At 38.6% G+C, this 13,225-nt stretch overlaps 1 protein-coding gene across 1 annotated transcript in view; it reads right to left on the reverse strand.

Annotated features, from left to right (window-relative positions):
* The window catches only part of LOC107752059 (phospholipid-transporting ATPase 11C-like), a 66,710-nt gene extending 55,496 nt beyond the window's left edge, over positions 1-11,214 (reverse strand). The window contains exon 1 of the mRNA XM_016567909.1: positions 10,672-11,214. Within this exon, the coding sequence (XP_016423395.1) occupies positions 10,672-10,698 (27 nt within the window). The 5' untranslated portion in view covers positions 10,699-11,214. The remainder of the gene's footprint in view (positions 1-10,671) is intronic.
* Positions 11,215-13,225: the final 2,011 nt, after the last annotated feature.

A 13,225-nucleotide genomic window follows, 5' to 3' on the forward strand; every position in this document is an offset into this window, starting at 1 on the left:
AAAAAAAAAAAAAAAAAAAGAAATGCATAAAGTAATATAAACATCATCAGCCTTATATTAGGACTTCAGCTGCTGCTATTGCACGTTCTGCGCATTACCTGATAATAAATCTGAATAAAAGGCTTACCCACCTTCATTCATCACATTTTATACTGGAAGTAAGTCACCACAGAGTACAGCAAGATCCCACAATGCCTTGTGGTACTGACTCCCAAGTCTTTTATTCTCCATCATGAGCAGAACACGGGGTGGCACCAGGAGGATATTAATAGCACCACAACACTGTAAAGTGAAGACTGGTAGTGAGAGAAGTCTGAGCAGTGTGCAGCAGTAGACACACTGTACTGTGGCCTGGCCTATATTAAACTTGGCCTCACTGACAAGGAGACGAAAAAAGGACAGACACAGAAAAAAGTAACTAAACTACATCTGGGGATTCTGCATGTCGCAAGCTCAAATTATGAGTTTTCACTGATGGCTTTCAGCAAGTGATGACAATGCTGATGGCGTTTTGTTTTTCTTTCGCTTTTCAACACAGATTATATAAAGATGTGTTCCCAAATGCTTGCTGAAGACAAGCCTGTTCTTGCTCTGAACTGCAAGTGAAAATGCAACTGGTCTGTGCTTGCTTGGCTCAAGCCCAGTTCTCAGACTGAGTCTGCAGAGACTACTGCAGAGAGATTACGGAGGGATGTGAGAGAGGTGAAAGTTTAAGGAAAGATTAAGTGAAAGAAAACAACAGGAAGCCACTGTGCTGTTGTCTACACAAAGAGAATGCGATGTGATGACAGCTTGCTGTCAGAACCGGTTTATGAACATTATTGAGATAACAGTCATCATTTCATTCATTAATCATCATTACAGACATTATTTCACTTTAAAAACAACACGAAAACAAACACTATGACTATTTATTTTCTTAATGTCCCTTGTAATATATGATTTATCAGGTCCAGCAGGTAGAGAAAATGTTAATAACCAGTACTATTTTCTTTCGAATATCTGAATCTGATCAGTCAAACGAGGCATTTTGCTGTTAAATATTTGTGTGTAATGATGGTTTCAATTCATTGTCTGATACAGTTGATTTCCTGCATAATTGTGCAAGTTTTATGCTTTTATCGCTCCACAATTTTTTTTCTCACATAAAATATTTTTTTAACTCAAATCAATCTCATATCCATTTACTAATCTATTTTTGTACTCATGTAATAAACAGTAAAAATAAACAGTCAGCCAATCATTAACACAAAATAAAACCTGACAGTGTGCATTATCTCATGCATGTATCAACATACCCATATTGATTCAATCAAAAGTCCTGTTCTAGACTATTTCCCAATGCATATTCTCGTAAAAAGGTAAGGGAGCTATGAATGCTGTGGTAAAGGAGCTATGAATGTTGTCTTTAAGGACACATAGAAAAAAATCTGAAACATGTTTTACAACTTGGTCTGTAAAATCAACTACAAATGCCTAGGCTTTGAAGCTGCTGTTAATCTTTTTAACAAAATTACAGACAAGTGTTTCTTGATTAAGGCTTTTTAAACAATAATGAAGACAAGACAAAGTAATGATATTGATTAAAATTATTAAATCATAAAGTTCATGAAAATATGATGAGAAGAAAAACATACGATGATGTAAATTTTTTTTTTTACAAATAATTCATTTAAAAAATCCAACTGTAATATATTGGGAATTGGCCCACTTAAGCTAAAAGAGCTGAACATGGGTAAACTGGACCGCTTTGCCAGCTGGTTATTTAACTCACTGAAACTTATTCTAATATATATGAGATGAAACACACAACTTAATTTGAACAAATTAATGTAACAACAAAAATGTTCACTGTAACTGTAAGGCTTTCAGGAACGTGTCTGAAGAAAGATATAACATCTTGAAACCTAAAATAACAATTATGATATATAAACACACTACAAAATGACTACTTTAAAGTCTATAGTGCAAAATACTGCATACAAGCAATTCAGAACTCTCTCCAGCTGGCATGTCAGAGGGACAATAGCACCATGGCTTTAATTTAGGTACTATCATGTCTCCTTCTTTGTATGGATAAACTAATCAGTTTGACTGCATTGTGGCTTTCATCCCAGAGTCTCTCTGAGGGGGAGGGGCAGAGAAAAGAGTGATGGGAAAGAGAGAGTCGTTCTAGCTACCGTTCAACGTTGGATATTTGCATCTAAATGCTGACATGCCGAAAAATATCTGCATCTCAGGTCTTGACTCATGTACCATTATCTTTTACTATATATTTAGCATCACTGGCTGTAATTACTATTAAATTAATTACAGCAAATTGTGTTTGAAGGGACAGAGAAAAAGCTAGCTGTCAGAAGCGCGTAACAGCAAGAGGAAACTAATGTGCGCTATGGTGCACCTAGGTTGCTGAGGCGGCAAGCGGTTTGAGCTGCAGGGCCACGGCTCCGCTCGCAGGCACCAGTGAGCTAAGTAAAGATTCATTTCTTTCCCTGCAGTGGACTGATGGGAAAGCTCCAGCGTGGGCTCATCTGGTTCTCATCGGAGCCCGTTATTTAACCGGGAACTCCGAATGTGTGCGCGGGTGTACATCAAGGCCGAGTAATGGGTCCTTTTGCTTTTGCTGGTATAAGTAGAAAGTATCTATTTTTTTGCCTGTAGAAGCAAAAGTACCAAGAAACACTAACTCACACTATCCATTTCCCTCTCACACACTTAAGACTTTTCATTATTCTCTTCACACTGCTGCGCGAATGCTCTTGGGGTATTGCCGGTAGCTAGGGCACAACACAGGGAATCTCAAGATGACACTTTATAAATATATGGATGACAGGAATGCATTTCAAGTCCACAAGCCTTGGTGACGATATACAGCTGGGAAGGGAGGAATGCTGTGAGGAGAATTTTAAAAACGAGCCACGTAAATTATTTAAAATGACAAACTGAGAATTCAGCCTTGCTTTTAGAGAAAGACCCGGACGCTCCTTGATCTCCAACAGCCTCGCTATGGCAATCAGACTCTGAAAGCCTGTCTATTATACATGGAAGGCAACGGAGGAATACAACAGGTAGATCTGCACATGCACTTCCATTGCCTTGTCTGCTTTCTGCACCGTTTTCTCTTACACATCCTGACTCTGATGGGATGTGGGGTTCAGCCTTGTGCGGCTGGCTGCGTTTTCATTATGGGGAGCCAGAGTGCAATGAGAGAGAGAGCAAGAGAAAGAGGGAGAGGGAAAGAAGTAGTAGTAGTCAGCATAAGCATTTCAGTCTGCCAGCCAGTTCGGGAGGGACAAGACAAATGGCAGCAAAACGGAGCAGGACTCTAATCAATACATGGCTCTCCTGATGAAACAAGGCCAATAAATCACTGGCCCAGGCCGGCCAATGTGAGCCCCTCATCCTCCGCCACTTGCTCCAAAAAGCCCATCACACCATCAACATGGTTTTCATCAGTAGAACTACCCATGCAACAGGTGGTCAGTGACGATTAGGGGCTGTTTGTGATGGTCAGGTGGTTGATCTGAGATGGAGATTAAATTCCAGCCGAGAATCATTTCTATATATATATATATTAGGTGCCCATATTGACAGTTCACAGCATTCATACTGTGCATGTAAGCAGTGCTTCACAGCAGAAGTAGTTCTGCAGCATGTAATATTTTGCAATATAGGCTTCTATGAAGCAATGTAAAATAGTTTGTGAACTATTATGTACACTTAGGGCTGGACAATAATTCAATATCAATATGTATCGCGATATAATTTTTTTCAATAATGGTGATATGATTTTTAAAATATATAGATATTTCGATATACATTACCAGTTTCCCATACATTGATTTATTTGTGCCGTTTGACTTCGTTGAATAAACATGAGCACTGCACGTTTCAAAATCAAAAAATGTCGCGGGTGTTTTATATAAATGTATCTGTGAAGGGAACCGACTGTCTTCAGAAAAGTTTCGATGGCATTTTCATTTGATCTGATAAAGAAGCGCTCCTGAGCGGAGCTGCTTTGATTACAGCCATTACTGGAGAAACCGCTAGTTCTATCACTCTAAAAGCGCCTCCTGCTAGCAGAGCATGAGTTTTCATTTTAAATAAGCCCGTCTCCAGCAACATTTCCAGTTTTTGTTGTTGTTCAATTTTTTTGTTTTCTGCAGCGACTCGGAGCACTTTTCATACCCTTTTTTCTGGCTGAAGCACATTTGTTTCAATCTATAAGAATAATCAGCCTACACTACCAGTCAAAAGTTTTTGAACAGTAAGATTTTTAAAGGTTTTTTTTTTTTTTAAGAATTCTCTTCTGCTCACCAAGGCTGCATTTATTTGATCCAAAGTACAGCAAAAACAGTAAAATGTTGAAATATTTTTACTATTTAAAATTGCTTTCTATTTGAATAGATTTTAAAATGTAATTTATTCCTGTGATCATACATAGGTAAATTTTCAGCATCATTACTCCAGTCTTCAGTGTCACATGATCCTTCAGAAATCATTCTAATATGCTGATTATCAATATTTAAAACAGTTGAGTAAATTTTTTTTTCAGGATTCTTTGATGAATAGAAAGATCCAAAGATCAGCATTTATCTGAAATAAAAAGCTTTTGTAACATTATACACTATTCCATTCAGTATAATTTTTATTATTTTTTTGGGAAAGAAATTATAGAAATTAATACTTTTATTTAGCAAGGATGCTTAAAATTGATCAAAAGTGATGATAAAGGCATTTATAATGTTACAAAAGATTTCTATTTCAGATAAATAGTGTTCATATCGATATCGGAATTATATCGTATCGACCGAAATTAAGAAATATATCGTGATATCAATTTTGGCCATATCGTCCAGCCCTATGTACACTACAATTCAAAAGTTTGGGGTCTGTAAAATTTAATGCTTTTTAAACAAGTCTCTTAGGCTATGATCAGACTGCAGGAAAATGTGTCAAATCAGATCTTTTTTATCATGTGTGACTCAGATCTTTTTTTTTTCATTACAGTGTAAACACTTACACACTGTAGATGAATATGTGTAAAACAGAATCTAAAGAGCTTATTAAAGTTATCTAGAAGAGCTGTGATGATCCCACTTTCTAGCTTACATGGTTGTTTGATCGATTTTCGCATAACATACAGTGCCTTTGTCAACTACATTTGAAACCGCAAGACCTTCTGCACAGATTCAAAATTATCACATATCTGATTTCCACCTGTTTTCACTCACTTGAAACATAATCGACTGGGTTTACGTTTACACCTCGTAAAGATGGGCATTTGACAGATCACACTCACACAGCCGCATTGCCTGGGGAACGAAAGCTCCTCACAGAGCACATGCACACACATGCATGAGTGTTGGGTGAGCTGTCTGACAGCGGCTGTTTTCTAACACCAGGTTCCCTGAGGCCGGCAGCTTCTGTTTATGATGCGCTCCTGCATCACCCGGACACCCAAAAACATCCTTTGTAGGCACAGCCAGACGGCCGACTGATTAGCAGCTAGGACACACCACAGTGGAGGCAGCGGAGTGGAGCAGGACTGAGTGGCCCTTGCGTGACAGTACACCTGACTACTCGGGCAAAGCACGGACAAGACAGCCAATGACGAGGTGTACTAAAAGCCCTTGCTGGGTTCAAATCTCAGCACTGTTGAAAACAATACCATAGAAACAAATTATCTCAGCAGTGATGGGATGTCCTTAAAATCTGAGGTGCTCTAAATTACCTGGCTTGCACACCGAGGAAAAAGCTGGACAGCACATTGATGAAACACATGCAAGCTTTCAATATCCCAGAATTCTGTGGGACTTGTGCCAGCAATAGCGCTGAGGGAAACTGGTTAGTTTTAAAGCCAGCATGAAATGAAAATTCACTCCATCTAATTTGTAAATGACTGTTATAGCTCTTATTATTAATGTCATCCATGTATAGGCTTCATTTTTAATTTTTTACAAAACAATAAGTTATAACTCAATCTTCCAATGAAAACATCTACTCCCTGGTGATGTACACCAGTCTACTCCATTTAGTCTGCTTTAACTCTGTCCCTTTCTTACAAGCTCACATTAATTTGATTGCAATTCCCACATCTCAAAATCAAATCAACCAATTCCTCAACCTATATTTTTCCTTTTTTAATATTTAGTTTCACTTGGATGTATGTCACAATGGCAAAGGAAGCATCTGTCACTACTTCATTTTCATTGCAACTTTAATCTGAAGGAAAACAGCACTACAATGCAATTAGAAAAAAGATGCAGCCAGATGGGTCAGCAGAGTTTGAATCCGGGTTCCAGTTATTTCCTAATTTTCCTGTAGCACACATTCTCCCACCCACCCTTTTCATGTGTTTCCTGTTGTTGCCACTGCAAAAAAAGCCCAATAAAATGAAAAAGATGGTAGAAAGAAAAGACAAACATCCCACAAATGTTTCACAATATCAAAAAATGTATTAAATTACAGATGGTGAAAAACTACAGCGAGGAGAGAACAGGAACCCTCACACATTAAACATTTGCAGTGTTCTTTGGGTAAGCCACGGTTAATAACGTGCACAGCTCCATCTTCAGATCTCCTCAGGGGTTTGCTTCAAAGAGGCAAAGTCTTTCCTAAGAGAGCATCATATGCACCAAAGGAAGCTCGGACTTCACCTTTAACTGGTGAAGAGGAAGGATCTACAATAAACGAGAAGTGACAGCACAACATAGAGAAATCCAGTCAGACGGGGCCTGACGTACAGTTGATGTGTCAACAGCTACTCTGAAGTCTAACTGAAACAAATCAACTCTGTTTGTTCAGAGATCGTCTGTAAATAATAGGGCTGTGCGATCAATCGTACTTTAATCATGATCACAATTTCTGCTTCTTATGATTAAGCAATATTGGCCCACACTGATTATTTATCCTGAAAATGTATACTATAAATAATCGGGATTATCAATTTAACTATTATTGAGCAGCTCTTGTACTCAGGCACTAGTATTCAACACGTGAGCAAAGCAACCATTTGAACCAAGGCTCCGGAAAACTAGGCCTTTCATATCTATCCATATTGTTTTCCCATCTTTACAAAAGACATTCAAACTTGAATGCTATCACACTTTCCTCCACACAACCAGTCAAAACACAGGCCACTATCTTAAGGACTGAGAGAACATCAAAGGTACCAAGATTTCATTCCTGTCAGAGAACTACAACCAAAGGTGCATTGCTGTAGCAGCTAACACAATTTTTAAATGACTTTTCCAAGAATACAGAGCTAGCAGCACATCAAAACAGAAGATTCCTGCTCGTACAGCTTACACAGACCTTGACTTTCCAGTAAACAGTTGTCTGTTATCTGAGAAGAATGTCTTCTAATGAGATGCTGCAATAACAATACTGTCTGCATCACTAGGCGCGTTTCCATTACGGATTTGCGCAAAACTTTGGCGATATTTTATAAATGTCGATAAAAGGGTAATGGAAACGCGCCTAGTGACAACAGGTATGGCGGCCACGCAAACGTTATTTATGATCCATACAAAAACATAGCAAAGCCCATAGCAGGGCAAGAGAATATGCAGAGTTGAGTAACATCACAAGACCTGCGAGAATATCAGAGCTTGGTATCATTATATTGGTCTATTACTGCTGGTATCTATAGTGTTCACACTGCCAGCAGCACGATTTAGCCTAATGGCACCAACAGGTTATTGAAGTTACACTATAAATAGAGACAAGGTAGAAAAGCAGTTCAGCATAAAAGAGGAACAGTGCCACCAGAACTGTGAACGAACAGTAGAGATGTGCAAAATTTTCAAAATTCCTAGAGGACCTATTGGTCTTAAGGTAGCCATGAATAATTAGGCAGGTTTTGGGCTGGAACAAAAATCAGCTAGAGGGGTCACAACAAAACAATCACGTACATCTGAGTGTAATGGATAATCAAAAAAATATATATAGGACGGAGACTTGGTTCTGTTTATCAGTTGTTAATGTGGGCAATACAGGCAAGAATGGAGGCAGATGAATGTTAGCTTGCAGGGACGGGTTTAAGCTGACTAAAATGACTGGAGAAGTCCAGCATACGTCACAAGAGAGAAGTCTGTTGTTTTCACTGCAAGATCCAGTTATGACATTTTTTTATTAAAAAATGATGTAAAAAAAGAAAAGAAAAGTAAATTTTTCACAATAAGACCCATAACATGCATTTAGAAAATAGAGTGAATTTTCATTTCATGTGGTTTTTAAGTAGCCATTCACAATGAAAGAATTTGCATTACAGAAATGATCTAGGGATGACCTTCTTTAAACTTGACATATCAATGCTCAACGGTGAGAATCTCCAAAAGACACATGGCGCGAACACAACAACCACATAAGTCTGGCTCATGTTTACATAGAAAAACAGTGCAGTGGAATGCAACAACATGTTCTGTGTGAATCTAAAGACGCAGCTTCCCAGAGAGGGTTTGTTGGATCAAGTGGTCAGTTGTTGTACAGCTATTCGATTGGATCAAGTGGTCGGTTGTTGTACAGCTACTCAATTAGCTGAAGGCCTACTGCCTAGGCCCCCTCCTTTCATGCAAACTACAAATAATTTCAGGTACAAAAACTTTATGAAGGGGATTAGGAGGTAAATTAGGAGGATTAGGTGGTTTATGCAAATAGTACAAGATAGGAGTGCTCCAATTGATCGGCTACCGATCACTATCGGCCGATAATCGCTTTGGGATGATTGATTGGCGGTCTCTAAAAAGGCCGATCTCAAAAAAACGATCTCAAGCTGATGACGCTGCCGTGAGAGGTTTGGCACGACATGCAGCGTCACCGTCAGAGGTCTATTTTTGCTGCGCTGCAAGCCTGAATTAAAGTAACAGTGCATTGTTTGCAGTAAATATGAACATGGATTGACACGAAAATGTAGTAATTACACCATAAATGCATATTATTAAAGTCTACTGTGTTTCACAGTCAACACATATGGCTTTTTGGCTAGGTTTAAAGGGAAAGAGCACTTTTAGATAAAGAAGGCAATAATAGATGGCACTCGTGGAGGAAGGAAAACAAAGTTTGAATAATGTGTTGCTTATATTTATTGCGTTTAAACATGTCTGTGAAAGATTGTATTACTGTACTGCGTAAAAAAAGAATTGCAAAGCTGAAAAAGCATTTTCAGTGACAATGTTTGGATTTGAAATCAAAATAATGGATAAATGTTGTGTTTGTGGTAAACAGCCACGGATCAGTAGCGGACTCCTGTGTGAAAGCTGCTTCCCCTCTCACAAGAGACACCTAAGAGGGGAATTCCCCCCATTTTCAAAAATGAAATTCAGGCCCTGAATAAATGTATAAAATCCTGATTGGAGTATCACTACAAATAGTTATAAATGATAAAAAGAAGGCTTTAAAAAGATCGGTATCGGCAGATACTGCTTTCTGTGATCGGCCTCAAAAATCCTGATCGGAGCACCCCTAGTACAAGACTAAGTAAGTGAGGATGTGGTTTGCTTATACTGAACCAGAAATAACAAATGTTAAGAGTAATATAATATTAAGCAAACTGAGAGGTTTAATTTCATCCAATCAGCACATTACAATACATTACAAGACAATTGGTTCTGATCTAACAGCCATATTAAAGGCACAGTGGTGTATTCATTTAATCTCCCTCATGTTGTTCCAAACCTGAATTGAATTTATTTGTTCCGTGGAAACTTTCATTGCTTTTTTTTTTCTTCATACAATAATGGAGAATGATAACTGATGCTATCTCCTTTTGTTTTCAATGGAAGCGCAAGAAAGTCATGCAGGTTGAGAATGACATGAGGGTGAGGAATTACATTTTTATTTTTGGGTGAACTATCCCTTTAAGGATATGGAGCAGATGGTGAATTCATTTGTAAGGGTGAATTAACAACAATAATTGAAGAACAAATAGGAAGACATTTGATTACACGTATTCCCACCACAGCCTAAAACAGCTAAGACTAAAAACAGGCTTCATCTTAAACCCAACATTAAACTTCAAGAGATCCTCCAGCAGTGCCCTGATGCTCTGCAATCATGTGATAGGAGCAGCGTTACTGCATCACGTGCCCAAATAAAGTTTGCATCTAAAAGGTTGCGACAGCAACGAAGGGCATTAGGAAATTAATTATTGGATTCAAGTATAACACTTAAAGGGCTTAGCTTGCAAGACTGAGCAGTATTATTTGATTAACGCTATCAGCTCAACTTTAAAAATTGGCATGACACATCTGAACGAGCTGCCTAAAACGATTATCTTCACCACAGCAGAAGCGACGCCAGTGTCTCAAACCCTGCCTCTCCTAACCCTAGGTAGCCAACTCAAATCGTTTGAAACAACCGTCAACTTCACACACAAAAATTTCACGGCTGCTAAAGCCCATAAACTCATGTTTTGAATCGTTAATGTGCGTGGCACGACTCGCTTTGCAACAGCTGGTCAGTGTTAACAGGAAGTTGACTGCGTACCTCAACTAATTACAGCTTTGGTGGTGTTGAGAAACCCAGAGCTTTCTGCAGGGTGGCTCCCTAGTTTTTAAATAAACGCTCCACTTATGCACCATTTGCGCCCTGTTGTCAGACTCAGGCTGATCATAGACTCGATGATATGTTTAGGTGCGTTTGAAGTAACATGTAGAGTGCCATACGTACCAATCGGTTGAGCCTCCTCCGTAACATCTTGAATTATTCTGTCTTCTTTGGTATCTGAAGACACTGTCGAGCAGCTGTTCCTTTTGTTGCAGCCTACTACAGGCTAGTTGCGCTTGATGATGAGTAAGTTTGCATGTATGACGGCAAAATGCGCCCTATTTAGCTATCTACTTTCTAACCTGTTTCCCCGAGCTATATGCAATGCGGCGGTGATGCTACATCGTTTCCATATTAATTGAATCCTGTCCTCTCTAACCATTCGCATTCTCCTTTTTGGATACTTTGCGCGGCGCTAGTCGCGGGAGCTCCCCGCGCGCGGGGTTGATTCACTCAGCGGCATCCTGTACTCTGTGTGCCCTGTTGCTGAGCCTCCAAATAATTCACCGCATTCGCCTCCCCGCGGTTAACGGACAGCACGCGACTGGAGATTAACGAGAGGAAAAAAGTGATGGCGATGTCTTGAAGGTGCGGATTTCCACTCGTGTGCCGCCGCCGCCGCCTCCTCCTCTCGTTCAGATTCCTGTCAAACACATTTTACTCTCCTAACGCAAGAGCCGCTACGACAACAAGCCCCGCCCCGCCCCGCCCCTCGGTGCCGTCATGATTGCTGTAAAGGTTTCTGGGAAATGTATTTTTTGGGGGGGATTTTTTTTTTTTTTTTTGCATTTTCTAAAAGTTCAGCTGAAATTAACGTTGGTGATAGTCGTGTGAACATATTTTATTTGTAACGTTGATGTCATTGTCATTATAAGGTTATAAGAAAATACTCTTCGCTCTGTTTCATTTCCTTTTCTTTTCTTTATTTGGCAGTATATCTTGGGACAAAGCATGGAAAATCCAGTATACATTTTTTATATAAATAACAAGGTCAAAGTCAAAATAGTCATTAAACATTTAAATTCAATATATTACATTATAATATTAATAGATATAACATAGGCTACATTACATTTATTTTGCAATAAGCTATAAGTTCTTTAGTGTATTCTGTAATACCATGAGACTCAAATCACCGAATGTGACATACAGTATACGTAATAGAGTATCACATTATTTTGTCGCATTTTTATCTGCATTAAAAAACACTAACGTGTTTCATGTCGACGATGTGAATCATTGTGTCAGTGGCCTAAATCATAACAGACAATAAGTCGTATTACAAATACATAGGCTGCATGAGCCATTAATAACAGTAGGCTACGTGGTCGTGTCTGGGATGAGATAAAATGCAGAAAGTTCTGAATAATGGACGTCCTCTCTCACCCCTTTACTCAGCTGTCAGCTATTTGATATATTTTGTTATAGCACCACCATGTGGTTCATATTTAGATTGCAAGCACGTTATATAGGCCTATTTACCCAACAAAGATATGTAGAAAGCAGTAAGTTTTTTATTTACAATCACGTCTTTTTCTGTTATTTATTTATTTTAAACACAACATGTAAGTGTTACCAGCTCTGTTCAGTTGAAGATACTTCAGTCCTCTTCTAAGTTACAGGGACACTGAATTTATGATCCATATTGTTAAGAGTTCGAAATTATTGGGGTTATGCATAAACATGCCCAGTCACTAAACAGCAGCAATAAAACATTAAAGCTATCCCATGACTTTTTCCTTTTACCATTGTAAAGGGCTCAAATTTGTGCTTTCATAAACATATTTGTTTTTAACAAATGAAAGAGAAACATTGGAACATTGTAATTCTAAACTCAGTTGTGTATTTCTACCCAGAATCTGTCATTCTCTGTCATTCTCTTTCTACCCCAGAATCTGAAGATATTTTAATGGAACTTGATTGCATGGTCTTTGCTCTGCATTTTTGTGTTTCTGTTTTGTGTTTTATTTCTTTATGTATTTATTCACATTCAATGTCAGTTATCATGTATTAATATATTCAGCTAATATCTGTTGTTAGATTACTGTCCTTTTTGGTACAATTTCCCGTGTCAATAAAAAATAAAAGCACCCAAATGACACAGCTTGCCTATATATGTGTGTGTGTGTGTGTGTGTGTGTGTGTGATTTTGAGGTTTTCACAAAAATGAGATCATTAAGCCCTCGTCTAGCGATCCCAATGCTCCAAACAATTTTAGATGTTTAATTACCTTTATTTGTATGTTTTCTGAGAGGAGTACCTTTTCTCCTCTGCTTCTCACGCTGACTGTCATCGGAAGCGCGCGCATAAAAGGCGCTTCCGACTGCGCGCGATACCGATAAATATACACATATACACAGAATTACAGTATTTAAGTATTCACGCAAACATAATCTGTTATGTCTTAAAGGCACAATATGTACGATTTTTTTATTAAAATATCCAAAAACCACTAGAACAGTGTTATATATTTTGCTGACTTGTGTACTTACATTATCCCAAATGTTTCGAAGAATGTTTAAAGCTTTCAGCCTCACCCTGCTTCATTCTACTATATTAATAAATCATTAGCTCATCCATAAACATGATTTCTGCCAGAGTCCCGTCAGATTGCATCGGCTGTGGGGATGAAGACGGCAACTCCCATGATTCCACACTCACTCACTCACTGCATCAT

Source organism: Sinocyclocheilus rhinocerous, unplaced genomic scaffold (assembly GCF_001515625.1).
Source record: "Sinocyclocheilus rhinocerous isolate Xijiao unplaced genomic scaffold, SAMN03320098_v1.1 scaffold662, whole genome shotgun sequence".
In the NCBI taxonomy this organism is placed as follows: domain Eukaryota; kingdom Metazoa; phylum Chordata; class Actinopteri; order Cypriniformes; family Cyprinidae; genus Sinocyclocheilus; species Sinocyclocheilus rhinocerous.